The sequence below is a fragment of the Nelusetta ayraudi genome, unplaced genomic scaffold, assembly GCF_046127955.1.
Source record: "Nelusetta ayraudi isolate G7.1 ecotype Tasmania unplaced genomic scaffold, CSIRO-AGI_Nayr_v1 ptg000059l, whole genome shotgun sequence".
Taxonomy (NCBI): Eukaryota; Metazoa; Chordata; class Actinopteri; order Tetraodontiformes; family Monacanthidae; genus Nelusetta; species Nelusetta ayraudi.
The window spans coordinates 426,897-451,977 of NW_027466109.1; the positions used below are offsets into that span (position 1 = coordinate 426,897).

The 25,081-nt window shown below is 47.6% G+C and overlaps 1 protein-coding gene across 6 annotated transcripts; it reads right to left on the bottom strand.

Moving 5' to 3' along the window:
* Nucleotides 1-1,737: 1,737 nt before the first annotated feature.
* On the bottom strand, nucleotides 1,738-25,081 carry clocka (clock circadian regulator a). Of its 6 annotated transcripts, XM_076039667.1 has the most exons (23): nucleotides 24,926-25,081; nucleotides 19,015-19,106; nucleotides 10,457-10,655; nucleotides 10,244-10,335; nucleotides 9,998-10,057; nucleotides 9,721-9,869; nucleotides 9,534-9,625; nucleotides 9,024-9,113; nucleotides 8,607-8,727; nucleotides 8,407-8,520; nucleotides 8,198-8,316; nucleotides 7,679-7,761; nucleotides 6,810-6,916; nucleotides 6,567-6,714; nucleotides 6,058-6,133; nucleotides 5,820-5,964; nucleotides 5,644-5,744; nucleotides 5,303-5,551; nucleotides 4,931-5,089; nucleotides 4,598-4,807; nucleotides 4,328-4,515; nucleotides 3,938-4,241; nucleotides 1,738-2,835 (listed from the first exon to the last, which is right to left on the bottom strand). In XM_076039667.1, the coding sequence occupies exons 4-23, from the start codon at nucleotides 10,261-10,263 to the stop codon at nucleotides 2,638-2,640; spliced, it is 2,733 nt and encodes a 910-aa protein (XP_075895782.1). In that variant the 5' UTR covers nucleotides 10,264-10,335; nucleotides 10,457-10,655; nucleotides 19,015-19,106; nucleotides 24,926-25,081; the 3' UTR covers nucleotides 1,738-2,637. The 6 variants fall into 6 exon arrangements, with proteins under 6 accessions (XP_075895782.1, XP_075895780.1, XP_075895779.1 ...); XM_076039665.1 differs by having other exon boundaries at nucleotides 8,198-8,520; nucleotides 10,471-10,655; XM_076039664.1 differs by having other exon boundaries at nucleotides 8,198-8,520; nucleotides 10,467-10,655.

A 25,081-nucleotide genomic window follows, 5' to 3' on the forward strand; every position in this document is an offset into this window, starting at 1 on the left:
GAAAAAAGATGTTTACTGTTTTTTGTTGTTGTTGTTGTTGTTTCTATTCAAAAGGGAGCAAAACAGATACTGTAGCTCTTAATATGCAGTGTTCTAATTGATACATGGTTTTGGCTCAAGAAATAAATGTGAATAATTAAATAAATGAATAAATTAAATAATATCTACAACTACAATTAGCTCTGGCTCACAATTAGGATCCAGCGTGGTGTAAAAGACCCTGCAAAGATGTGATAACGCAACAAATGAATACATGTATTTATTTCATTTCTATATCCCTTCCTACCACTGGATGCTGCTAAATCTTCAGTCCGTCCATCCATCTCTTTCTATACCCGAGTTTACGTGGTGTGCCTGATTGCACCACGAAGCCGCTCCCACGCTTTGCCGTGTGAAGCGGTTTAAAAAGACGCACACACGATTGTGAAGCGTAGATAGCGCGACTGAGCCTTTTCGAAGGGCAGCTGGCGTGACCGCAGTGAGTGGCTCAGTAGTCTCTGGCTGCGGTGCAGGAGACGGCCGTTCGAGTCCCAGCCAGCGACAGCTCAGCTACACTTGAATTATACCCATGATTTATTCAAGAGCAGGTCCTTGGATGACATTTCTATGAGGGTTTGTGATGAAATGAGAGGAACGTGTACAAACAGTGTTACTTATAAACGTTTGGAGCTCAAAGAATCCTGAAAAAAGTGTTACTATATACCGTCTTTTTTTTTCTCTCTCTCTAGGTGCCAAAAAATTAAAAGCCTCTCTTGAGCCCCCAACACACATGAATTCACCTGGAGCAGGAATCAAACCTGGGTCTCCCACATGACAGTCAGTAGTTTAACCCACTGAGCTGTCCACCCTTCCGGACTTCAGACTGCAGACGCATACTAGTACCGCAAGCATACATAGATGCGAATAAAATCTTGGTTAAATTTCAGTTGCCTCAAATTGAAATTGAACTGAGGTCTCCTGCACCACAGTCAGCAGTCTAATCCAGTGAGCTATCCTGTCTGAGGCAATATAAAGGGTTACAACAGGTCCCATATTTGTGTTTTTAAAAAATCTTTATCAATGTGTTCTAGAAGCAAACAGAATAAAAAAAAACAACAACAATTAAACAAGTGTTTGGCGTTATACAATTTTCTGGACACTATGCCCTCTTGTGGCAAGAGAGAGCAATTGCATCCTTAGCAAGCCAGTTTGCAGTTTTGCGGGACAGTTGGAGATCACCACCACGCTGGGTGAGCTAGCAGTACAATTTGTGACATCACAGAGGGCCGAGTTCCAGCGCCTGTTGCAGCACACACTGAAAAGTGGCACAACAAAAATGACCTTCTACTGGGACTGCTGGGAGGTTCACCAAATCATTGGCTCAGGGAATTTTGCACAAGACCTCAGAGGGTTGCAGCTGAGCAATGTCAAAATATCACAATGTATACAGACAAAGGTGCATTCGGCACCTGACACAGAAGCCTTTTATCACTTTATAACTTGTCCGGGTTGTGCAGGGCAGAACTGGAAGAAGACGCTAAGGAAGACGTCTGTGCCGAAAACCCTCCACCTTCCAACCTGGTGAAGCGGCTAAAGAGTAAACCGGGAGCAAGGACGTAACTTGAATTTATCTAAACCTGTGCAGTCACAAACCGCTCCACCTGAGATATGTCATCGGTTAACAGCATCAACAAAGTTGTGGCTCTGAAAAAAAATTACGGAAAAGTTTGAGTCAACATGAGGCGAGGCTTGCGTTTGTTTTGTTTTTTTTATACATCTCAGAAGGGAAAGCAAAATAGATCCAAACAATGTATTTTTTTTTTTTTTTGATAATATGACATTTTTCTGGGTCAAGGATCAAACAAACTGTGACACATGAGACAGCAACAGCTTTGTCTGCTTCGCAAACACACACACAGGAGAAATGTTTGAACCGTTCAGTCGCTGAACCATTCATGATTTCTTTTCTTTAAAAAAAAAAAATACAGGAGAAAGAGAGAAAAATAAACATATTCCAAGCTGCAAATATCAGACTATACGCATTTCATGCATCATATAAAATATTAGTTCTTTCTTTTTCATTGTATTTACATGATATATTACACGTTCTGTACAGTAAAAGTTCACTCTACACCACATTCTTAAAAATATTTTCTGACCCATAATTATTAATTTTCTTTACATAAAAAGAAAACAAGAGCGGGGAAGGGGAAGAAACAAAAACACAACAACGAGCCTCTGGCTGCTTTGGGCTGCATTGTCTGAGACAGCTCTGCATAAAGTGATTCTGTAGGGGACGACTAGAGACTAGACACACGCACAAGGGTCGCACTCACACACGCACACAGACGGGTAGAGGCTTGGGGGGGATGAGGGTCCGGTACGGACACTGGAGCTCCGTTTCTTGGCAAAATAAAAGGCTTTGAAGAGGAGCCAAAGTCTACAGCCGGAACGGCAGCAGACCCAGTTCTGGTTCCCTGCAGCGCTCGGGGAGCTAAGTGCAAAAAGCTGAAGGTGCAGCCGGGCCCGTCCGGTCACCTGTCACTGGGTGGCACTTCCAGCAGACGACCACCAGCACTTCTTCCTCCTCAGAGCGCCGTCAGCGCCACGTGGCCGTCTTCGGGTTCCACTCCACACTCGGCTGGTGTTACTGTTCGGCTACTGCCGCTGAGCGGCCGAGCGATCAGACAAACTGTCCGCCCGGTGAGGGGCCAGCTGCTGCTGCTGCTGTTGCTGCTGCAACTGCTTCTGTTGCTGCTGTGGTGTTGTGGCAGTGAAGGTGCCCTGCTGCTGCAGGGGGAAGGCCGCCTGCAGGATCAGCTGGGTGGACTGGTTTCCGTGAAGGAGCCGAGAAGCCTGCGGTGAAAGTAAAAAAGGAAAATCAAGTAGGTGAGACGTCTCGGTGGAACTATGTGAACATCTGAAACTTGCTGTGTTGTAGTTGTGCTACAACAGCAGTTCTGCTTAATGTGGCCGTGGTGTCACCAGGGTTGTACATGACCACTGACATCATCAGGGATTCGGGGAAGCATTCAGACTGCAGGGAAATCTGATTCAAATCAGATTCCTTCTCAAATCCGATTTTCAGGGCTGACTGTCCACGCTGTTTTTAGCAAGTGTCCAAATGGGATCTGGCTCTGTTCACACTGGGCCACATAATTGACCCATCTGACAGGCTGCTGGAGCAACGACATCGGAGCGGAGGCACCCTCCATCGTAGCGTGCAGTGTGTGACGTCACATCATTGCGACAGTGGCACTTGTTGCGATACAGCCCTGCCCTGGAGCTTGGCTTGATTGGAGCTACAGTATCTCCCCACACACTGATGAGCCAATGAGTTTCCTCCTCTGTCCAGGTGCTGCTGTTTTCTACTTCCTCTGTCTGCTCCATTACCTAACAGCTCCGCACCTGGAATGTCGCTCTCTGGTCTGGCGCATTGGGTCTTACGTCGCATAGAGTGACATCACAGACAGAGACGCATCTGTCCAAATGTGATTTGAAACGACCTCTCGAAGGTGGTTTCAAAAAAATTGGATTTCATTTGATTTGTGACTGTTCAGACTACAAAGCCCATCCGGTTTCAATCTGGATGGGCTAAAAAATCTGATTTTGGCTGGCAGTCCGAACGCGCTTGACTTTTGTAAAAGAATAAATCCAGCCTGTGCAAATCCTTGAACACTTAGATCTCAGTTCTGAAATTGTGCTCATCCATCTGGGCAAGTTTGAATTGAAAGCATTTAAAGTCAAGTTAACATCAACATTCAGTCAAACTAAGCGTTTCAAAACCAATCACGACCTTTTAGCCGTGATGAAACCAGGTCTCAACTGCTTGCTGTTCCCTCAATGAGTTCCAGAGCGGAAACTTCCTCTGCTTGACGTCAACAAACTTTACAGACTCAAACTGGAGACTCAAAAATCACGGCTACAACTAAAATGAGGGCAGACGTTGCCGCTGCACCTGTAGGAACTGTGTCTGCTGCTGCGCCAGCGGAGCCTGCCCTGGCTGCATGGCTGTGACCTGGGACAGCTGCTGCTGCTGCTGCTGCTGCTCCTGTTGCTGCTGCTGCTGCTGCTGCTGCTGCTGCTGTTGCTGCTGCTGCTGCTGCGGCTGCTGGGAAATGCTAATGGCCTGAGTCTGGCCCTGCTGAGGAGCAAAGGCTGTCACCATTTGTCCCATGAACATGGTGGTGGGCACCATCACTGCCCCGCAGGCCATCTGTCCCGTCACCAGCTTGGTGAGCAGCTGAGGAGCAGCAGGGAACCTGTCAGGGGCCATAAAATGAGCGTTATTAAGTGTCTGCGATATTGTTGCACAAAGCTGACGGTGGTGACGGTGAGGAGAACCTGCCTGATCTGGGTGGCTCGCTCCTGCGCAAACGTGGCCACAGCAGGAGTGTTTGGTCCGGTGTTCTGGGCCAGGCTGGTGGCGATCTGGACCACGTTGGTGGAGCTCTGCTGGGGGATCATCATCGTGTTGTAGAGAGGCGCCGAGAGCGGATTCTGCTGCGGCTGCAGCGTGAGAGACGAGCGCTGGGACTGAAGCGGAGAGAGCCAGAGGGGAAATTCAGTGGCGCCACGAGGGAATCGGCGGGAGAGTAAACAGAGGAGCTCGTCCGACCTGCGCAAGAGCCGAGCTCTGGTCCCGGAGGAGTGTTTGCTGCTGGGACTGAGGCTGGAGAGCGTGCTGCTGCTGTATGGCGCCCTGCAGGGGCCCCGGGGACACCAACTGGCCCTGCATGTTGAACGTCGCCCCCTGCTGCACCGCGTTAGCCGGCGCCATCTGAATGGAGCTCAGGTTCAGTCCCGCGGCTCCTTTCTGCAGAAACATCTGAAAGATTGCAAGAATTCCCCCCACCCGACAGGGAAACGGTGAGTAAAATAAAATCCAGACACGACATTTGAGAACAGAGAGTAGAACGGCCGAGCGGCTGCGGATTGTCCCGCGCACAACCTGCAGACTGTGGCCCTGCACTCGCTGCAGCTCGTCCTGGATCTGCCGCAGCTCGTCCTGCTGCCGCTGGATGTTGGCCTCGATCATCTTGGTCCTCTGCTCCAGCTGCTCCTTCATGCTGTGCATGGCATCCAGCTGGTTGCAGAACTGAACCATTGACTGTCACAGAACCACACAGGCATAACAAGTACAAAGTTATTGCTTTTATTTTTTTCAATTTTGTTTCCTGTCTGGGATGTTGTAGATTTTACCTTTTTTAATGATTTAGTGTGATTAAAGCTGGGCTATTACTAAGTAACAACAAATAATCCAGCATAATTTAAGGAATCTGTTACGTTTTTGTATTAAAAAGATGTGTACTGTATGCTTTACCTGACCAGACGTCTGAACTTGCTGTTGAGGCTGTTGCTGCTGTTGCTGTTGTTGTTGTTGAGGCTGCTGCTGTTGTTGTTGTTGTTGTTGTTGTTGCTGCTGCTGCTGTTGCTGTTGCTGCTGCTGCTGCTGCTGCTGCTGCTGCTGTTGTTGCTGCTGCTGCTGCTGCTGTTGCTGCTGCTGCTGTTGTTGTTGTGAAACCATGGACGGGGTTATGTTCTGCGCCGTGTTTTGAGAGCTCATTGATTGCTGGTACAATTAAAACAAAATGAGAAAAAAAAGTCTCAGAAACAACAAAAAAAAACACTCTTCCTCATTATGCGACATGTGACTCGACTGACCTGACTGCTAATAGAAGACCTTCGTTGTGAGGTCATCTCCACTGCACATACCGACTGGCGACCCGGTGTACTCCTGTCGCCCTGGAGCTTCATCTGTGAGGCTGAGGGTGGAAAAAAAGGAAGAGAATGAATGAATGAATGAATGAATGAATGCTGTTGCGACGCAGGGCACTTACAGGCTGGGTCAGACACGGCTGTGTGCGAGGACTTGCGTGAGCTGCGAGACGACGCCGAGGGCGTCCGGCTGTGGTTGAAGCGCTCTAGCGCCTCCTTCAGGCTGGCAGTGTTGAGCTGAGACTCGGAGCCCGAGTCCTGCGATTGCTGCGAAGGCGACGGAGAAAAGTCGCAGCAGTCAGCGTCGCCGACGGGTGCTTTCTGGTGCAAACCACACAGCGAGCGGGACAGAAGACTCACCTTGTCTGCTGTGATTTCAGGGTGGGATTCTTCTATTCCCAGCTCTCGCCGCTGCTCCGCTCTTACTTCAGCGTAACTGTGCAGCAGGGACACAAACAGTGGTCAGTCTCACTGCATCGCAATGACATTCAATGTATAACAGTGAGTCTGTCTGACATAAAGCAGAAGCAGAGCTTTTTTTGTCAGCTGCCAGTAAGTAGAGCAGCAGGAAGTGGGAACTTCAGCAAAATGACAAGCACAAGTGCAGATGCAAGACCCTGACGCTGCTGGAAGAGCGACTTCACTAGAATAAATCAGCCTGACTGACACAGATTTTGAAAAAAGTTTAATAAACACTCCTTTGTTTAGGTTTTTGTTTTCTTCTTTTGATATCATAGCAGATATACTGTGGGTATGCCGCCACATTATCTATCCATCTATGTGTTACCATCATAATCCCAGTGAGTTTTACACTCCTGGCCTCGACAAGAACGTCCCACGAATGCAACTTGCTTCAACCCTCCACGCACCTGACCACCGTGTGCGTGCAGACGATGAACTCGGGTCTGGAGTTCCACTGGTGGTACGTGATGTAGTAGTGGGTCTGCAGCCAAATCCACTGCTGCCCTTTGGTGAGGAACCTGTAGTAGCAGGACTTCCCTTTGCCGTACTGCATCACTGAAGGACACACGCAGGGAATCAAAGCTGAGTGACGTCCATCGTGGGCACGTGTGTGTGTGTGCGACACTCAGTCGTCAGAGTGCCTGACTCACGGTGTTCGTGGCATTTGGCGAGCGTCTCCAGGTCGTCCACGTGGTAGTAGTCGTATCCCGACGTACCCAGGACCTCAAAGGGCAGGTAGCCGATGATAGGTGGCGCTCTGAACAAAGAAAGAGCACGTTTATGATTATTACAATTAATATTATTATGGTTTCAGCCAAAAGCCGGATGACCATTTTATCACACTGAATATGCCAATCAGATTTCTTCAGTAGACTGGGCCACTTTGGTAATGGGTATATTTGAATATTGCAGCATCCATGCTGAACAATCCTGCAGTAGCTCTTCCTTGATCGCTGCTAAACCCCAACTTTAGGTACCGCCTCTTTTTCCTCAAAAGACACTGATGAGTCCTGTCATATTCAGACCAGCTGAGAGGAATTTGGGTGAGTGTTCAAGTTTCCACGGTCTGCAAGATTTCAGATGTGAAATGTTTGCAGCCCAGCTGCCTTGCAAGCTCTTTGGATTTTCATTTGCTAATTTGATGTCGACAGGCAGGCAGATAAACAGCAGCACTCCACAAACATTAAATCACTGCTGCAGCAGCAAAACAAAAATCGACATGGTGCAACTCAAATTTAAGCTGGTGTCACGTTAGTGGGAAGCTGTATTTGTTCCAGATCAGGAAATAAGAAGTCAGACTGTTGCCTCTTTTGGCCTTGGTCTCCTTAGATCATTAACAAAATGAGGAATGGACACAATTGCAGTGCATAACACTTGACGGTGCATAAAGTATTAACTATTATTGTGAAAATTACCCCCCCCCCACAGAATAAGCCTCAGGAGCACCAAATGTTCAGGAACAAGAAGATCCATTCATTTTGCACAATGAACTGAGAAAAGAAATGAAGATAAAGACTACCTGTGGTCCAAAAACAGAAACTTCCACTCTAGACTATGACGGGAGGTAAACTCCTCATTAGGCTCTTCTACAATGCACATTTCCTGTGAGGGAAGAGGAAAGAAAATAATGAGATACAGGGCAGAGAAAGGTTAGAGTCTGATGAGGTCTGAAGATGCTGAGTGTGTTTTTCAAAATCTGGTCCAATTGACTATTTAAAAAAAAAAAAAAAAAATTCTAATAGACTAGACAAAAATTGAGAAGCTCTTTGACTGGGTGGGACAAATGAGCCATTTCACAGAGTGGAAAAGAGACGGCTGTGATGTTTTTAAAGAGAAAGTCACAGCCAACAGAGGCGGCGAGGGAATGAAATTAATGGCAGACGGGAGGAAGCCCCAGTGTGTTTGACTGGGCGGGCGTCGCCACTGAGCTGTGTCCTCATTAAAACTAATCTTTTTCTTTTTTTTTCACTGGGAGCGAGGGTGTGCGGAGCAGATGGAATGCTGGGCGGGAGACGGCGGAGCGGACAAGGATCCTCACTTTGATAAACTGAGGTTTGGCGAGCCTCACGGTTGCTATGAGACACACTCTGTCTTCAAAGGCAGACTGAAGCGATCGCTGGATCACTCCTTCGAAACTGTTCCGGGTACAGTTAGGCACTGGCGACAAGCACACACAGACACGGCGAGAGATTAGATCTGGGGAGACTCGGCTCAGACGCACTTCCGGCACATTTCGGTGCGACTCACCATTATTCAGGGACTTGAAATTTCCGATGAACTTGACGTACTCGTACACAGGAGGCTCTTTAGGGTCGATGGTCCCTCTGAGCATGTGGCAGCAGAACTCCAGCTGATTTTTTGCTGGGGTAAAAAAAAGCAAGGATGAGAAACCAGATCTGCAGGATGATGGCAAAGATGCGACGCCGGCGGTGGAAGGTGAGCTTTACTTTTCAGATATTCGGGCGTCAGCGTCTCTCCTTCCATGATGTGGGAGGACAGAGCCTTGTACACGTCTGAGTGCTCCCCGGCTGGCAAGAAGTTCAGCAGGTTCTGGTCCACGAGATCAGACTGAAAGACGCAAAGCAGCAGCCGACAAATTTTAAGTGTGAGGAAATAACAAACATTGCACAGACACAAACATCATCATGGAATTTATTTATTTCTTTGTTCATTTATTATCAACACAGTGCTGCAGTATGGTGTAGTAAGACAAAGACATGTGTTTTGCTTATACAATGGGGAAATAAAGCGCAGTTTAAAGATCCTGCATGTATTCAGCCTATTAATTAAAATGAATGAAGTCATCACAATTTGAAAATATTCCGCTGTTGCATCTACTTCTTTGAACATCGCACTGTACTTACAGGTAAGTGCTCTAGCAGGGATGTCACACTCTCAGAGGCGTAGATTATATTCCCGTCAGTCATTATTGCCAAGAAAAACCCATCCAGTGCCTGGAAAAATGCAAATACATTCATAAAAGTCACATGGAGAAAACTAATTTGTGACAGAAAACTGAATTGTTAGCCCTCTGTTTACAGCCTCCTGCATGAAGGCTCTTTCAGCCTCCTGCTACAACTGACGCTTTGCTGTGAGTTTGGAAGGGGGGGGGGGGGGGGCACAAGGTGTCTGAGGGTAGAACTAACACCTGGCTGGGGATGTGGTCATGAACCTGGAAGACAACGCAGTACCCTATGTGACATCACAAGGGGCAGATTTCCAGGACCTGGTGTTTTATCACATTGCCAAAAAAGCGGAGCAGACGAAATAAGTAAAAGATTGTTCATTAGCAGGGTCGAGACGTATCATCGGACCTTTAAATTATTGGACATCCTCGCCGTACCTGAACAGGAGGAAGAAATGCTTCGACTCACCTCCAACATCAGCTGGGTGAACTCTTCATTACTAAGAAACGTAGGCTTCCAGTCTTGTCGGATCTCCGTCGACTCTGACTGAGCAGCGTTTTCTAATGGGGATGGACGTGCAGAATGTCAGCCAGCAGATGCAAGCAGAACAATAAACACATTACGCCACCTCGGCACAATGGATCCCTTCCCCAACCTTTGTGTTTGTGCAGGAAGTCGATGCTCTTCTGTAAAATCGTGGACTTGTCCATCTTGCGGGTGTTGCCCGGCAACATGGTGCCCAGCTCCTTGATGAGAACATTGAACTGGTCTCTGCGTTTCTTCTCTGACTTGTTACGGGACACGCTGCAGGTTCACACAGGAAGAGGAGGAAGAAGAGGAGGAGGTTTCAAATGGCTCTTTTGAGGCTGCTTTTCAGGTCAAGAGTGTTACAAAATGTGCAGACCGACTGAGCATAAACCCAGAGTGTTTACCGTTTTGCTTTGTCCTTTTCATCTTCTTCCATTAACCCATCAATGGTGCTGTTGTCATCCCTGCAGAGGAGAAAGCAGGTCAAGGTATTTAGTCCATTGATTATACATCTGTGCGGTATAGCGACTCCAGAGCAATTCAGAGTTTGTGAAGTCCGTGCATGCAACAGACAAACTGTCTGACTTATTGTGAAACTGTCAGTGAAAAAGTAACAATAAAGGTCACATCGTCTGCAGATAAAGACTCACCGGTCAATGCTCGAGGTCATTTTGTATGCTGTTCAGGTGTGAAGTGCTGGAGAGGGATCTTTTAATCTTGAGGAAGACATTTGTGACTGAACCTGTGGTGGGAGAAAAGGGAAAAAAAACACACGCGCACACACACCAACCGACATGAGAGACGCAGTTTCTTCACTTCTGGCTGTTTCAACACAGTGTCACATCTGGCGGTTGAGAGTGAACCTTGGCTTACTGACAGTCCAGCCTGTCCCGTGAGAGGGTGAGGAAGGTGCTGCAGGAGGAAGGCGAGCGCCGAGCGGGCTGCGGCGGCGGCGGATCTGCGAGAGCTTGAGAGGGGAGTCACAGACCGCAGGGCAAACACAAGACGAGACGACTCTCAGAGGTTCTCCGTGTCGTCGGATGTGACACATGGCAGCGGCATCTGAATGGAGAAGAGATGGGCGGGGCGGGGGGAGACAATCAGGTTATCTTTTGTAATGATTTAACTGGTGTCGTCCACTCAGCAGTTAGCTCCCTTAATTCAAATGAAGAGCGGCCTGGGGTTTCTCCAGTCAATATTACAGCCTTTCATTTCCTCAGTCGGTTAGCATCACAACCGGCGTTTTCCTAGCTGAAGGCTCTGTCAATGTTGGAGCTCTAGTGTTGGGCTTCCTGCTTTGACTTTTGCTTTTTCTTCTTTTGGCCCTATTCTAATCAAAACTCCTGCAGACAGATGATGATGTGATGTGGTGCAAAAAGCAAATTGCTCCAAAATGATGCAAAATTTGTTTTCCATATCCCTTCAAACAAATGACGTGCAGTCTTTGGATAAGCTCCCCAGAATGGGGGGTTCTTGGAGCACTTTCTTTTGGAAACCACCTCTCTGGCCCTGTTTTCACTTGGTCACTTGTAACTGTTTTGGGGGATTGGATCACGAGAACGGATCTCGCAGCATCTGTTCGCACTTAGCCATTAACATGCGTCTCGAGCGTGCCATTTGTGATCGCATCACACACACACACACACAGCCCCCCCCCTGCCGAACCTATGCAAATGCAACATGCGTCATTTCCGTTTTTAACGACTGGGAGCAGTAAAGCGCAAAACCACGGCGAGTTTTACATGACAGCGAATAAGAATCAACTTCCTGTTTGCGGACTATATCAAGTCACTCGTTCTACTGCAGCTCGTATGGATCCGAACGAGGAGTAACGACTGGTGGGACAGAGTCGTGATGACTTTATTTTCGGATCAACAGTGGCTGGCAAATTTTCGGATGCAACGTCGCACATTTAATCACATGTGGGAAACTGCGACCGCTGCTCCGCTGACAAAATACGCTAATCCGGAATGAAATTTATTAGCATGCTAATAAACGAGTCTAACAAAAATGATTTGTTTTCGCTTCTTGTTTGTAACTTTACAATGACGACGCCGGAAGTTGGGGCGCCGACCAAGTACGTACACGGGAGAGGTGAGTGGAGTAGGCAGTCGTTAATGTGGACTGAAGTCGCATTCTGTTTGCACGTCCGTGACAAATGCGTTTTTACGAGGTGGTTTTGGTGATCGGATGTCAAAACGGATTTGGACTGTTTGCACTTGGTCAGTTCATGCGTTTTTCGTAATCTGATCAGCAAAAAAAACGCATGAAATGACCAAAGGTTCAAATGCCTTTGCCAGGTGAGTGACAAAACACCTACGCAGTTTTGTCTTCCAAAGGGAAGAGCCAACAAATCAAACCTGCTTCTTGCAGGAGGCTGCAAACAAAGGGCTAAACTGGGAAATTTGAAAATGTGGGCCCCTGAGGGCACTTGTAGTTAAAGTTGGGAGAAAGCAGTACAAAACCAGAAACAGAGGATAACAATACACAGCTGGCGTGAGAAGGAATCCCCAATTAGCCGTGACTGATGAAGTCTCACGGTGAGACATCCCACCAAGTATTTTTCCACGTGTTGAGACACGCTAAAAAACAACAGGATGAATAATAGATTTGTCACTGACTTTCAGTTTATTGTTTCATGAGTCACTTCCCATCACTCTCAAGACAAAAGCAACATTTAAAAAAAAAAAAATTTAGGAGCCTTTTTTTGTGTGGAAAACTGGCATCTTACACCTGGAAACGGAAGAAAGAGCCGATATCGAAACTCTGCTGCACCACACCACACCACACCCCAGCACCCTACACTGAAGCTGACAGGAACACCAGACTGAGACTGAAAAGACAAAGACGGAAAGAGCAGGTTAGAGGAAGAAGCACAGACAGGGGTGTCCCTGCTTGCCGGCAGGAGCGGAGGAAGAGGAGAGAGGAAAATATGAAGCAGCGACTCCGGTGTGCTGGCACCGGCTGCGGCAGCTCTGCTCTCCGCAGCCCCACTGTTTTGTAAGCAGAGGTTGTATAACTGTGATGTCATGGATGCCTCACTGACCTGCTGGCCCAATGACCCACTTTCCTCTTCCTCCTCCTCCTCCTCCTCCTTCTCCGGCCTGACTTAATCACAGCTACACAGGCGACACCTTCCTGCGCACATGGGTGCCGCGGCTCACACGCTCCGCATAAACCCACCATAAGCTCCGGGTTTTTTTTTACACGGACAAAAGGTGAGAGCGGAGTGGGGGATAAAACACGTATCGCATTTCCTCGTTTTAATCACGCCACAGCGACTCTGCCTCCTGGAGGCCTCGGCAGGCGCCGACGTCAAGGGGAACGGAAGTGGGGGCAGGAGGAAAAACGCCGGCGAGGTGCGAAGGTGTTGGGTGTTTGACGGCCAATTATGCAGCGAGCCGCGTCCGCCGGCGCCATCCATCCAAATGTGTGAACGTGGAAAGATTCCTATTTTCCACCTGCGACGCAAACACACTATCACAGTGGAGCGTCCGCCGAGTCGCTGGTGTGTGTGTGTGTGTGTGTGTGTGTGTGTGTGTGTGTGTGTGTGTGTGTGTGTGTGTGTGTGTGTTGGTGCGTTTGCGCAGGCGGGCGGGTGTGTGCACGCAGGCTGAGATGTAGGGCAGCGCAGCTCTGAGGATATGAGTCACTCTGAAGTGGATCTATGGCGGCGGCGCTCGTCACGCAGCCCGCCGCGCCCTCACTGAGATGCAAGCGCGGCAGCGGTGCCAACGGGCAAAACCATAGCAACCGACTTCACCGTGCAGTGCAGTGCAGTGCAGTGCGCAGCGGAGGAGAAGCACACACACACACACACACACACACACACACACACACACACACACACACACACACACACACACACACACACACACACACACACACACACACACACACACACACACACACCCTCCCTTAATTCCTTCACAGCTTGCTCACTCAGACTGCCGAGTCAGGGGGGGAGAGTGCGCTGACCACTGGGTGACCTGCACGCAGAGCCAGCCCCGCCCCTCTCGGTCATGTGACCGCTGATTATCTCAGTCAGACAGACAGCCAAACACGCTACCGGCAGGTGAGGGGAACGCAAAGCGATCAGCAGCCACCGCGTCGTCCGTCAATCACAGGCGACCCAACTGGCTGAACCAGTTGAAGGTTTAAAAAAGTTAAAAAAAAAAACTCAAAGCAAAAATATCAACAAGGATGGAAACTAACTGAAGGCACGCCGGAGGGTGCAGCTGGAGAACAAACACAATGGGAGCCAATAAAAAGCCAAACACAGGGATGTTGTTCACCACACCGTGCGGTGAAGGAATCAGTTTCTCTACACCGACAGAAGTGCCTGGAATTAGACCCTCGCACGGCCTCCTTTTCAACAGCAGGGAGAAAGCAAATCGCAAATTCAATACGAGGTCAAATTAACTTGAATCAGATAAGGTGGTTGATGAAGCACTACTAATTGAAGATATGGATCTCATCTTCCGCCGATTCATTGATTCATTCATCGTCTGGGGTCAGTCCAGGTCTCGGCTACATTTCAGGGCCCACTTGAAAACTTTTTCCTTGTTGTGTTAAGATTAAAGCTTCTATTGTGGCCCAAAAAATTAAACGCATGTGTGAGGAAATCTCATACTGGCACACAAAGATTTCGGTCAATCAGTTCTTGAATGAAGCAGCCCAAATGTTAGTAGGTCACCAAAAAAAAAAAAAAGGTTCTACAGTAGTTTGGTAATTCACACATGATGGTGTGATATAACTTGATGTAGCTGATAAAACTAAAAAGAGTTGATGGCTTTTTCTCTGAGGACATTTTGTTGTTTTTTTCACTTTAGTGGTTCGATACATGCCAACGTTTCCAATTCAGACAATCATTGTGCAATAATCAGTATTTTGACAACATAAAAAATAAATAATTGTGATTGTGTTTTTTTTTTCTATGATGATCCAGGCCTATTCCCCACGTGACATGACTGCTGGATCTGTCAGGTCCCAACTCTCCATGTCTCTAAATCCACAGGATTTAGGAAACGTTCCATCTGCCGTGCCAGGTAACTAATTACTGCAAATTATCAAAGTTAGACGTCAAACAAGATTTCTGAGACCTGATGTCACAGAGGCCTGGCCGTGTTTTCTTCATCATCTACATGACCTGCGTGCTGACACCTGAGAACAGGGGATTTAGGGAACCTCAAAGATTTCACCTGGTGCACCACCAGAGGCCTGCGATACTCGATCGGGCTGAAAGAAAACCTTGGCTGCGTGAAAGTCACACAACAGGCGGCCAGACTTGTCGATTCCAAACCTGAACAACATAAAACGGACCGTTTTAAAATCCAATTTTAAATAGAAAAATAAATACAACTGCTGGGTTTATTAAAAAAAAACAGCTCAATGTGAGGAACAAAACCGCAGTTTCTACTGTATATGCAAGCCACCGTGACGAAACGAATGCTTCGGGGATTCGATTCACAAAGGTGAATGTCATGACAGCTACCCTGCAATGAGCTCATTTTCAAAGAGAGAGAAAAACCCCCAGTGGTGCAGGCAGCGGCATCGCCTCACTGTGCGACTTCACTGGGGAGACAGAAACGACGGCGTCAGGAAAGTCCAAGCCGCAACTCAACAACTGTATTTCCATCCCAGCCCTGGATGTTTTCCAGAGGCCCCTTTTTTAGTGAATCACATACGACACCAGAACACTGACGCAGCAGAGTGGTCACGCCCCCGGGGTCCCTGTCTGGAACAAGCACCGGGGGCGTCGCAGCTTCGTGCGGCCCTTCCAGCCGCGGACGCACGACAAACCCGGCGGTGATACCTGGCTGAATGCAGGGCGCCAACCACTGGAGCTGCTCCCAGAAATCAGAGGATTTTCCCCGAAAGGATTAAACGCACGGATCCCTTGCTGCCAGTTCCACTGCATGAGTCCAACTGATACGGTTGGCGCCAGTTCATTTGGTGAAAACTTCCCATTTAAGCCGGATGAGGAGCAATAACTTAACCAGTTGACCATCGGAATCCAAATACTTTACTGATTCAGTTTGTTATAGTCGGACCAGGTGGTATTGGTGCAGCCTGCTAGAGGGCCAAAGTGGGACATTTACAGCATAAAATACATAAAAAAACGCAAAGGGCGCGAGTTATTTCGTGCAGCGTCAACTTGCAGCACAGAGGGATTCAAGAATTCTCTCTTTTGTTTCGTGACGCATCCTGGATGATGTCGTGCAGACAGTCTTCCGTGCACACATTTCCTGCTGAAGCAGACGCGCACGTCAAACAGGCGCGACATCAAAACAAATTCGCTCGGCCCGGTCATATGTTTGGCCCGAGGCGGCGGCGGCGGTGGCGGCGACAGAGCCGCGTGCATTCTGCAGCATCCGCGACGTGCCGTCCACGTCCGCTCCCTCCTGACGCTTCCCGCTAACGCGTGACGACGGGGACAGGAAATGCAAATGACAGCGGCTCCCAGCTGCCCTCCGTGCCGCCGCACAGCCAATCCAAGCCTCCGCGTCGGGGCGACCAGCTGCGTTTCCACTCAGCGCCTGCACGTCCGCTGGGCCCGGCAGCACAAACGAACTCTTTGTTTTTGCATTTTCTCACCGCAGCCCACAGACAAGAATGCTTGAGAGGCAAGCAGCAGCGGCGGCGGCGGCGGCGGCGGCGGCGGCGGCGGCGGCGGCAGCAGCAGCAGCGGCAGCAGCGGCAGCAGCGGCAGCAGCGGCAGCAGCGGCGGCTGGCAGGCAGAAAAGCAAGGCAGGAACTCAGCCAGGGGTCTCACGTCCGTGCCAAATGGGTCAGCGGAGTTCAGGGGGTTGGGCTGGCAGAGTTGGAGAAGCAATCAAGGCCCGCTGCGGTGCCCTGCCGCCCAGCAAGATTACAACCAAAAGCGGTGAAACGCTACGGCCACAACTCCATCTGGCACGCCGGCGTTTCCTGCTGCGGACGTGCGATTCTTTTTCTGCCGCCCGCCGCAAATCACCAACGGTCGTGGGAAGCGACGTTGGAGTTCTCACAATCGGAGAATTGGAAACAGAGGCGTTCTCTGTCTGAGGAGAGCACCGGCAGAGTCCAGCACAGCGAGACCAAGAGCAGTGAAGTTTTCTGCACAACTGCTGTGCATCAGGTGACAAAATACACCATTCTGCAAAGACGCCTCGCGATCCAACTCTCAGGCAGACGAAAGGGAAGACCACGCTGCAGACGGTCTTCAAATGTAGAATTAGTGATGCAGTAAAAATAAAAAATAAAACACATAAAATGAATGGTGAGTCATGTGGTGCTCCGGCAGTGCACTGTGAGACACTGTGAGACACTGTGAGACACTGTGAGACGACTGCCCTGACCGCACGCAACCCGCGGTAAAGCGCTGACGGCATCAGAAATCCCGACGGTGCCACGGCGACGCCGGTCGCTGCCGTTGCCGCTTCCACCCACATCAACAAACACAACACCAGCCCCACGACGTTTCCATCTTGTACACCGACAGCGATTCACACGCGTCACGAGGCGCTGCAATCCACTGCATCATCATCAACAATCAGGCAGTCAGTCAGCCCCGCCTGCGCACGGCGAACTCCCCGTCGCGCCCCAAATCCATTAGCTGCGCCGCCCAGCACGCCCCGCCGTTCTGAACTCTGCGTGAACCTCCCGCGGGGTCGTCCAAGTCGCTCAGGGCGGAGCCATGGACTCCCGACAGTGGAAAGAAGCAATCAGTCGGATAAGTTGGGTTCTTTTTTTTGTTTTGTTTTTTTAATGCACAGTCACCTTGACCCTTCCTCATAAGTGGCACAAGTCAACTCAGGGGAATAATGTGCCAAGTGAAAAACCTTCCAGGAGGCTTGAATCACTGACGGGCTTTGCTTTTCTTTTCTCCGCCATGTCAAAGCGATCAAGCACAAGTCATTAAGTGCTGATAATCGTGTCTTAAATGTGCACGGCAAGAGGTGCTTTCACAGTGGGTTAGGGTTAGGATTAGGGTTAGAATGTGCAGAATATTAAGTTACTATGGTACCAAGAGAACAGTCTGACTTCTATAACTTACTCATCAATTCTATCTTCTATTAGATGAGTTTTTTCTCTTCTTACTCATCACTGATCAATGCAAGCGGTGAAGGAATCCGAGGAGCTCTCCCAAGATGTCACTCTAATGGTATTTAACCAATTAAAAAAAAAAAAAAAACTGCCCCAGGTAACAGCCAACAGCCAAAAAATCCAAATGACTTTCATCCAAATGTCACACTGGCGTTCCGGACTTTCCAGACAAGTTACACCACCGCCCCCCTGCTGTGATCACCACCGAGGCACGGTGAAGCAAAACTGCTTCAGTGAAACCTTTCAGACTTTTAGCAGAGGTGCGTTTGTCCCCCAACATAACGTAGCAGGACGTTGGTTTCGTGCCAGCGCCCCTCCCAAATACTGCAAGGCAGAGATAAAACTGTGAGAAGACCTTTGAGACGCTGATGTCAAACCAAACAGTGACCTGCCGCCGAGTCGCTGATATTGCTGATAATCCAAATCTCACAGGGTCACTAGTGGCAAGGCTACATTCCTACACTACTATTTAACAGATATAGTGTATGATTATTGTCTTTATTATCAGCCTCTACATCCGGGAGTACCATGTTTTATCTAGTACTACATGTTTACTAGCCTGCAGCTTCCTGTTTGTTGATACTTAGGGTTCTTTCATACTTGTCAGCAGCATCCACATCAGTGAACAGCACAAAGTGATTTTTTTTTTGTGGGAAAATATTGAAATTAAATGAAAGTATTTTTGATCAGACACAGATTCCAGTCTGAGAAAAAAAAAGTTTCTAGGTCTCGATTAAGAGCAAATAAAACCGTTTTTCAATGAACTAGTTTACAAGGAATCTTGGCAAACCGTGCAAAGTTTTCCACATGCTTCGTTTCACCCTCGTTTCATCTTTTCCAGCTGGATTAAAACTGGCTACGTTGATTCAAAACCTTTCTTTAATTTTTTTTTTCAGATCATCAGGGATTTTTAAGTGCAGCAAATACAGCTGCAGCTTTGAATCATCCCCCCCAACAACCTGCTAGTGACTTTCATCCCAGCGGACAGCTCTTAACAATCGGAATAAAATGCCATACATTTTAAAATTAGTTTTGGTTTATGTGCAAATATTACGGTTAAAAAAAAAACAATTTGGGGGTTCAATAAACACACGGCCATAAACAGCTCCGGAAAAAAATGTGAAATAAAACCAAGATTAAGGCAATGAAAGTTATCAGAGTCTGTTCACAGCTGCAGTAAAAGCTCTGTAAAGACTTCCACAGCAGTGTCTCATCATGAGAATAGGCCCTGCATGGCTCATCCAGCCAGTTAAATATTCTTCAGAGGGAAGAATAAAAGGATGCAGTGCAAGAACCAACGTTGCCGCTTAGCAGACAAAGCCCAGGATGTTACCTTTTGACTGCAGGGGACGTTCAACCTGGACGACGTCTTCATGTCGTGACGGACACGGGGTCCTGCAGACGAGGCAGCTTCACTTCCTTAGCCTGTTGAACGGCGAGAAAAAGAAGAGACACGAGAGTCAGACGTGATATCACGTCATCTGAATCAGAACTAAAACATCTGGGTCAATGTGAACCTCCCGCAGGGCCACAGGAATAAATGAGCAGCACTCGAGACACGCTGACAAAAAAGCCCGGACGTCACTCGGGCTTATTAGCAACCCTGGGCCAGTGGCTCTTTATTTGAACTTTCGTCACACTTCATCGTGTTTACCTTCAGTAAATGAAGTGATAAAGTGCAGCTACTCTCTCTTATAGAGTGGCTGCACTTTATTGGCCTCATCAAAACAAAGGTCCCAGCAAGGCCATAACCCGCCGGTGGCAGACCCCGACGCATCGCTCATAAAGCAGCCACAATCATGTTTACTCAAGTCCATCCTTATTGGCCATTTCCAGATTTCCACATCCTATGCGAGACTCCGGTGGAGCTTCCTCGCATAATTTTTAATTTATGGAGGAGTTTCCATAAAAATGTCAAGCAAATTTCTGAAAGCGCACTTCATATGAATGAAAAAATTAAAATCTAAGTGCCGTGTTGAAGTGATTTGGTGCCAATAGATGTCCTGTGATGTCATTACGTGGCTATATATAGATAAACAAGCAGCAGAAGAATGGAGAGAATAAAGATAAAGAGATTTCGGGAATTACCGTCAATGGGCCGTGTTGTTATTATCCCGATACAAATATCATCGTGCAAGAGTTATGACGGGAGCGGCGTCCCAAAAGCCCGTATCATGACAGAACATGTCCTGGGGGAGGCTCGGCTCTGATGTGAACTTCGAGGAACCGACTACCGCTCCCACTTAAATGTAGAGCACAATGAGCAGAACACATCTGACATTAATTATTCGGCCTGCGGGATCTCTTCACCAAAATATTTCCGCAACCTTAAGTACCTCAGGCCTGTGATGTTTGTGTTAACCCCTAACACCTGTTTCAATTACTTCTGGTCACACTCTGCCAAAGCAGGAACTCACAAGACCGCAGCTTTTGGAATTTGAAGGAAAACAGGCAAATGCATCAACGTAAATGAAATAAACATTAAATAAACATTAGTATAATTATTTGGTTTAGCAATACGGATAAACTTGTTTTGCTGCAAAGTCTGTGAACCTCTTTTAAGATTGGAGAGGAACAAAACTCAGCGCTTCATTAGGTTAGTGTGAAGGCGAAAGAGTCTGTGGATTTTTTGTTGCTCTTGTCGCATGTCCAGAGAAGAAGCCCGACAGTCAGCCGTTTTGAGGCCAATGGATGAAATTTTCTACAGTTTGGTCGTTCCTCTTTAAACCCAGAGACACACATAGTCCTATCATTCATAATGAACAGTGAGTTCACATTTCATCACACCATCCTCAAAAGCGCCCAAAAAAAAAAAAAAAACCTCTGTAAAACAGCTCATTGTAAGACTGCCTTTCAAACCGGATTCAAGTCAACAGCCCCGAGAGGCACTGTGTTGTCTAACAGCATTGTAAATGGGTGCTTCTGTAGCCGATCAAAAAGAATGGCAGGGAAATCATGAGGCAGTGTAGACGGTGTCTTGTCCATGCATTGGTAGAAAAAAAAAGAAAAAACAAAAGGTACGACAGAGAGCAGGTAGTGAAGAGAAACCACTGATCACCAACTGAAAGCTTCCATGTACTTTAGTACAGAGGTCACTTCTAAGTTTGGGCTGTTTGGCACTGCCTTGAGAAGCAAGACAACCAATCTGTTCAGTGGTTAGCACTCCCACCTCACAGCAAGAAGGTTGTGGGTTCGATTCCAGAGTTTGCATGTTCTCCCCGTGTCTGTGTTTGTTCTCTCCAGGTTCTCCGGCTTCCTCCCACAGTTCAAAAACATGCATGCGAGTGAATGCATTGCAATTGGTTGTTCATCTTTTTGTGGCCCTGCGATGCAGCAACTTGTCCAGGGTGTCACCCTGCCTTCGCCCTATGACAGCTGGGATGAGCTCCAGCAGGCCCCCGTGACCCTGAATAAGCGGGTATCGAAAGATGGATGGATGGATGGACGGATGGATGGATAGATGGATGGATGGACGGACGGACGGATGGACGGATGGATGTTTTGCAATATAACTTCTTGCAAAAATTGCATGTTTCTGAATTTATTATGCTGGATTATTCCACTTACGCCAAAATGTTCTCAGTAAGAGACAAAAAAAAAACAACAGATCATAAAATAAATTCGAAAGGGTGATGCAGAGCAGACGATCATTTTTGTTTATCAAATGAACTTGAGCACTAAAACAGGATGTCTGAGAATAAATGTTTAAAGAAGTTCATCGCTGTGTAAAATATCATTACTTATTATCATCATCATTTATTATCACCCTGTTAATTAGCACATGTCAGAGTGACTTTAATGCATTCATGCCGTCAGGGAATATTTATGGCGTGCGCGATATGTGCAATGGGGTTGTTTGTGTCCCTTCTCATGCACCGAGCAGGTGCTGCAATCTCGTTGCGACTTGTTTTACGACAACAATAAAGCTCATTCTGATTCCGATTCCAGTGGTGACATACGAACAAGAACATGTCAAACACGGTTTGCAAGGTTCTTATTCACAGCGGCTCGATGATGGGCTGGCGCAGGCTTCGGGGTCGGATGTCGTGCATCACGTGTAAATAAAGCAGCTGCAACATGCTGACTGTGCCCAGTGGAAATGATATTCTTGTCAGTCTGTTTGTTTAAATTGCGCAGCCCTCGTGCGGTGCAGACTAAATAGTGGTGGCACCACATTATCTGCTGCAGAGCAGGCAGCCAGAGGCATCAGAGTGTTGCCACAACAAGGCCCCGCAAAGTAAAGTGAGCACTTTAAATGAATCCCCAGACAAAATTGCCGGCAGTCGCTTCCATTGGTGAAAAAAAAAAAAAAAAAGTCATGTCGGAGGGGCTAAAAAGGCAAACGTGATAAGGTAGGTATCAGACAGAGACTAAACAATGGTACTGAGCCCGCTCATATAAAAGTTTAAAACAAACAAAAACTAACAGTTAGCCATTTTAAAAACGATGCATAACAGTGATTAAAGTGCAGAAAACATCACAACATAAAAAAAAAAAAAAGAAAATCACTCGCACTTCCGGCCGAGACCGTGTTGAAACAATCTTTAACCCCATGATATCAGCGCCGGCATTCTGCAGCAAACACATGCTCTGCCGTGACTAATGCAACATCTGTTGTGTGTAGGAACCAAAACTGTTCCAACGACTGTAAAAGCGAGCCATTCTCAAGTCGCATTCTGTGACGGCAGCGCAAGAAATTTCTTCCCCACGCGGGCACAAAGATGACCCTGAGCCAGTGACGCCACAGAGGGGGAAAAATAAAATCCTTGAGACGATGAACATTCAGTTCACTGGGCTCCAGGACAACATGATTATTCATAACTTTCTAGTCCCGATCAAACACAGACTCTCAAACGCACATTAAAAAAAAAACTGGTTTGTGGCTTATGACTCATTTATAAACAGGTCTGTTATGCACACTTGTTATTTTATAATTCTCATAATATCATCTTTATCTATTTGAGAACATTCAAAGATCCAACGTTACACCCAGTTTCATATATTTACTTCTTACCTGCAGTTTGTGACATCACAAAGAGCTCATTTCCAGAGCTGCTAAGCTGTTTTAGCTCCCACCTTCTAAAACTTTCTTTCGCAAGTTAAAAAAAAAAATGTTTTTTTCAAATTTCAACATATGGGACCTTTCACAAAGAGCTCAGTGAATGATTTAAACCGTCCACAATCACCGGCAATGAGACAATCAAATTAACACACACTCCTCCTTATCAGTGAAGCCCGACATGACAGGCGGGTAATAATCACATTACGAGGCGTATCAGGAAATGATCTGCGCGTTGTTGGCCGCACCTCCTCATTCGGCACGGCAGCATCCGGATTTTAAGATACGAGAGACGCGCATCGCTTCTGTTTTAAAACAAGGTAGAAAAAGAAGCCCAGAGATGAGTGAAAGCCTCAGAGAATGCGTTTGCTTTTTACTCAGTGTCAGCTCAAGCTACTAAATCAAAACCTGTGACAACACTCAACAACAACACATCAGGTCCAAAATCAACCGGCTGTCCTACTGTCCCATCGGCATGTGCTACTTTTGTCCACACTTCAAATGTTAAGATTAGATTAGATGTTAAAGGTCCTGCGTTATACCAGTTTTAGACATTTCTTCTGCAACAGCCTCACAAGATTCATTAGTCAAACTCTTTAGAACTCAAGACCACGGCAGATTTAATCCCCAGTTAATTGACTCCTGCCAAAACATTTCAACAAAAGAGTTTCTGCTTTCTATTCAAACTGATACTGTGTGGTCTCCCCAAACAACCACCTGGTTGGCTGTGATCACTGCTCTTTGTGACATCACAGGGGGATAATTTATTTCCAGAACTGGGTGTTTTAGCACCCACTTTCTGAAAAGTTGAGCAATCAATCAGCAAGTAAATTGACTTTTGTCCTCATTTCTTGGGAGTTCACTGGAAGAATAGAAACATTTGTTGCTCCTGGAAAATATTGGAAAAGTGATTTTGCATAATACGGGACCTTTAAACAGCAACAGCCTCCCCAGCCATCCTGCTTTCCCCCTGCCACCATCTGGCAAGTGATACAGAAGTACCGGCAGCCAATAGACTACAGAGCAGCCTCTATCCTCAGGTTGGGATAAACAGTTTTTATTTCCATGTTTTATGCCTAATATTTAGGCATATTTACTTATCTCCTAATTACAACCCTATTATAATGCATCGACCACAGTTGGGAAAACATCAATTTAAAGCAGTGCCAAAGGGGGGGGGAGAGAAAAAAAAAGAAAAGAGTCCTGCATACAACATGGTTATGATGTCCGTCAAGCTAGATGATGAGTGATGAACGGCTCGCTGTTTCTAATAGAAGTAAAGCTGCTACTGTTCCATCTCATTTGCAAGTTGCAGATTTACAAAACTGGCATTTTGCGAGCCCTTTTCCAGACTGCATTACTAATCACCCGCCTCCTGTCATATCCATCAGCATCGGCTCCACCGGCGAGACATTTTGCAAACAGATAAGATGGAGCAGATATACAGTGTCTGTGGTCAGTTTTGTGATCGGTAAGACGCTAGTGACGGCGGCGGCGGCGGGAAACAGGTTCGCCGGAGCGAACCCGGTGAGAAAACGCAGCTGTCACAGAGCTGTCAGTGGGCATCGAAGTGGAAAACTGACGCGCAAAGAAAACATATATAGACATTTGCACAGCACGTCGACTCAAAATAAGGTGTGCCCGTGCAACATTTACAGGTGTCATCGCCTAGAATAAACTCCTTTGCTGTGTCGAGTAAAATTATATGTCAGCCGCCGGTGAAGCCGGCCGGCACACCGGGCACTGATTGCTCTGAATGCTAACGCCGTCTAGCTTACAGGCTAGCGCGAATTAAAGCCACAAAACAACAGCATTCACGCTTTGCCACACTTACCGCGACACATGACACAGTCCGCCGAGGTACCTTTTATCTATGGCCAGCGATTATTCGATCACTCTTCGCCGGCGAGCCACTTTATTCAGCGCGCAATCAACTCGCTCGGCAACAGTCGCTGAATGTGTGTCAACCCACTTTTAGCCGGAGCTAGCTAGCTGCCCAGCTAGCGGGCTAACACGCAGCATTAGGTAACAATGTGGGTCACCGGGCCTCTCGGCCACTCGCTGACACTAAAAACAAGTCCAAGGCAAAGCGTTCCGATTGACTCCCCGCAAACGGCACACGCAGAGGCTGCGGTAAAGTAGACAGATGCCGAGCGTAGATGGCCGGTGGAGGTGTCTCGCTTACCTCGAGCGGGCTTCCCTGTCACCGGGATATCCCTGCACCCAGTGGCGCCGCTGACCGGAGAGTGCGCAGGGGCTGATGGAGACTGACTGGAGTTGGAATTGGTGCCAGGAGGGCCTACCAACATAGTCCAGATGGCACACATGCACGGTCAGAGGG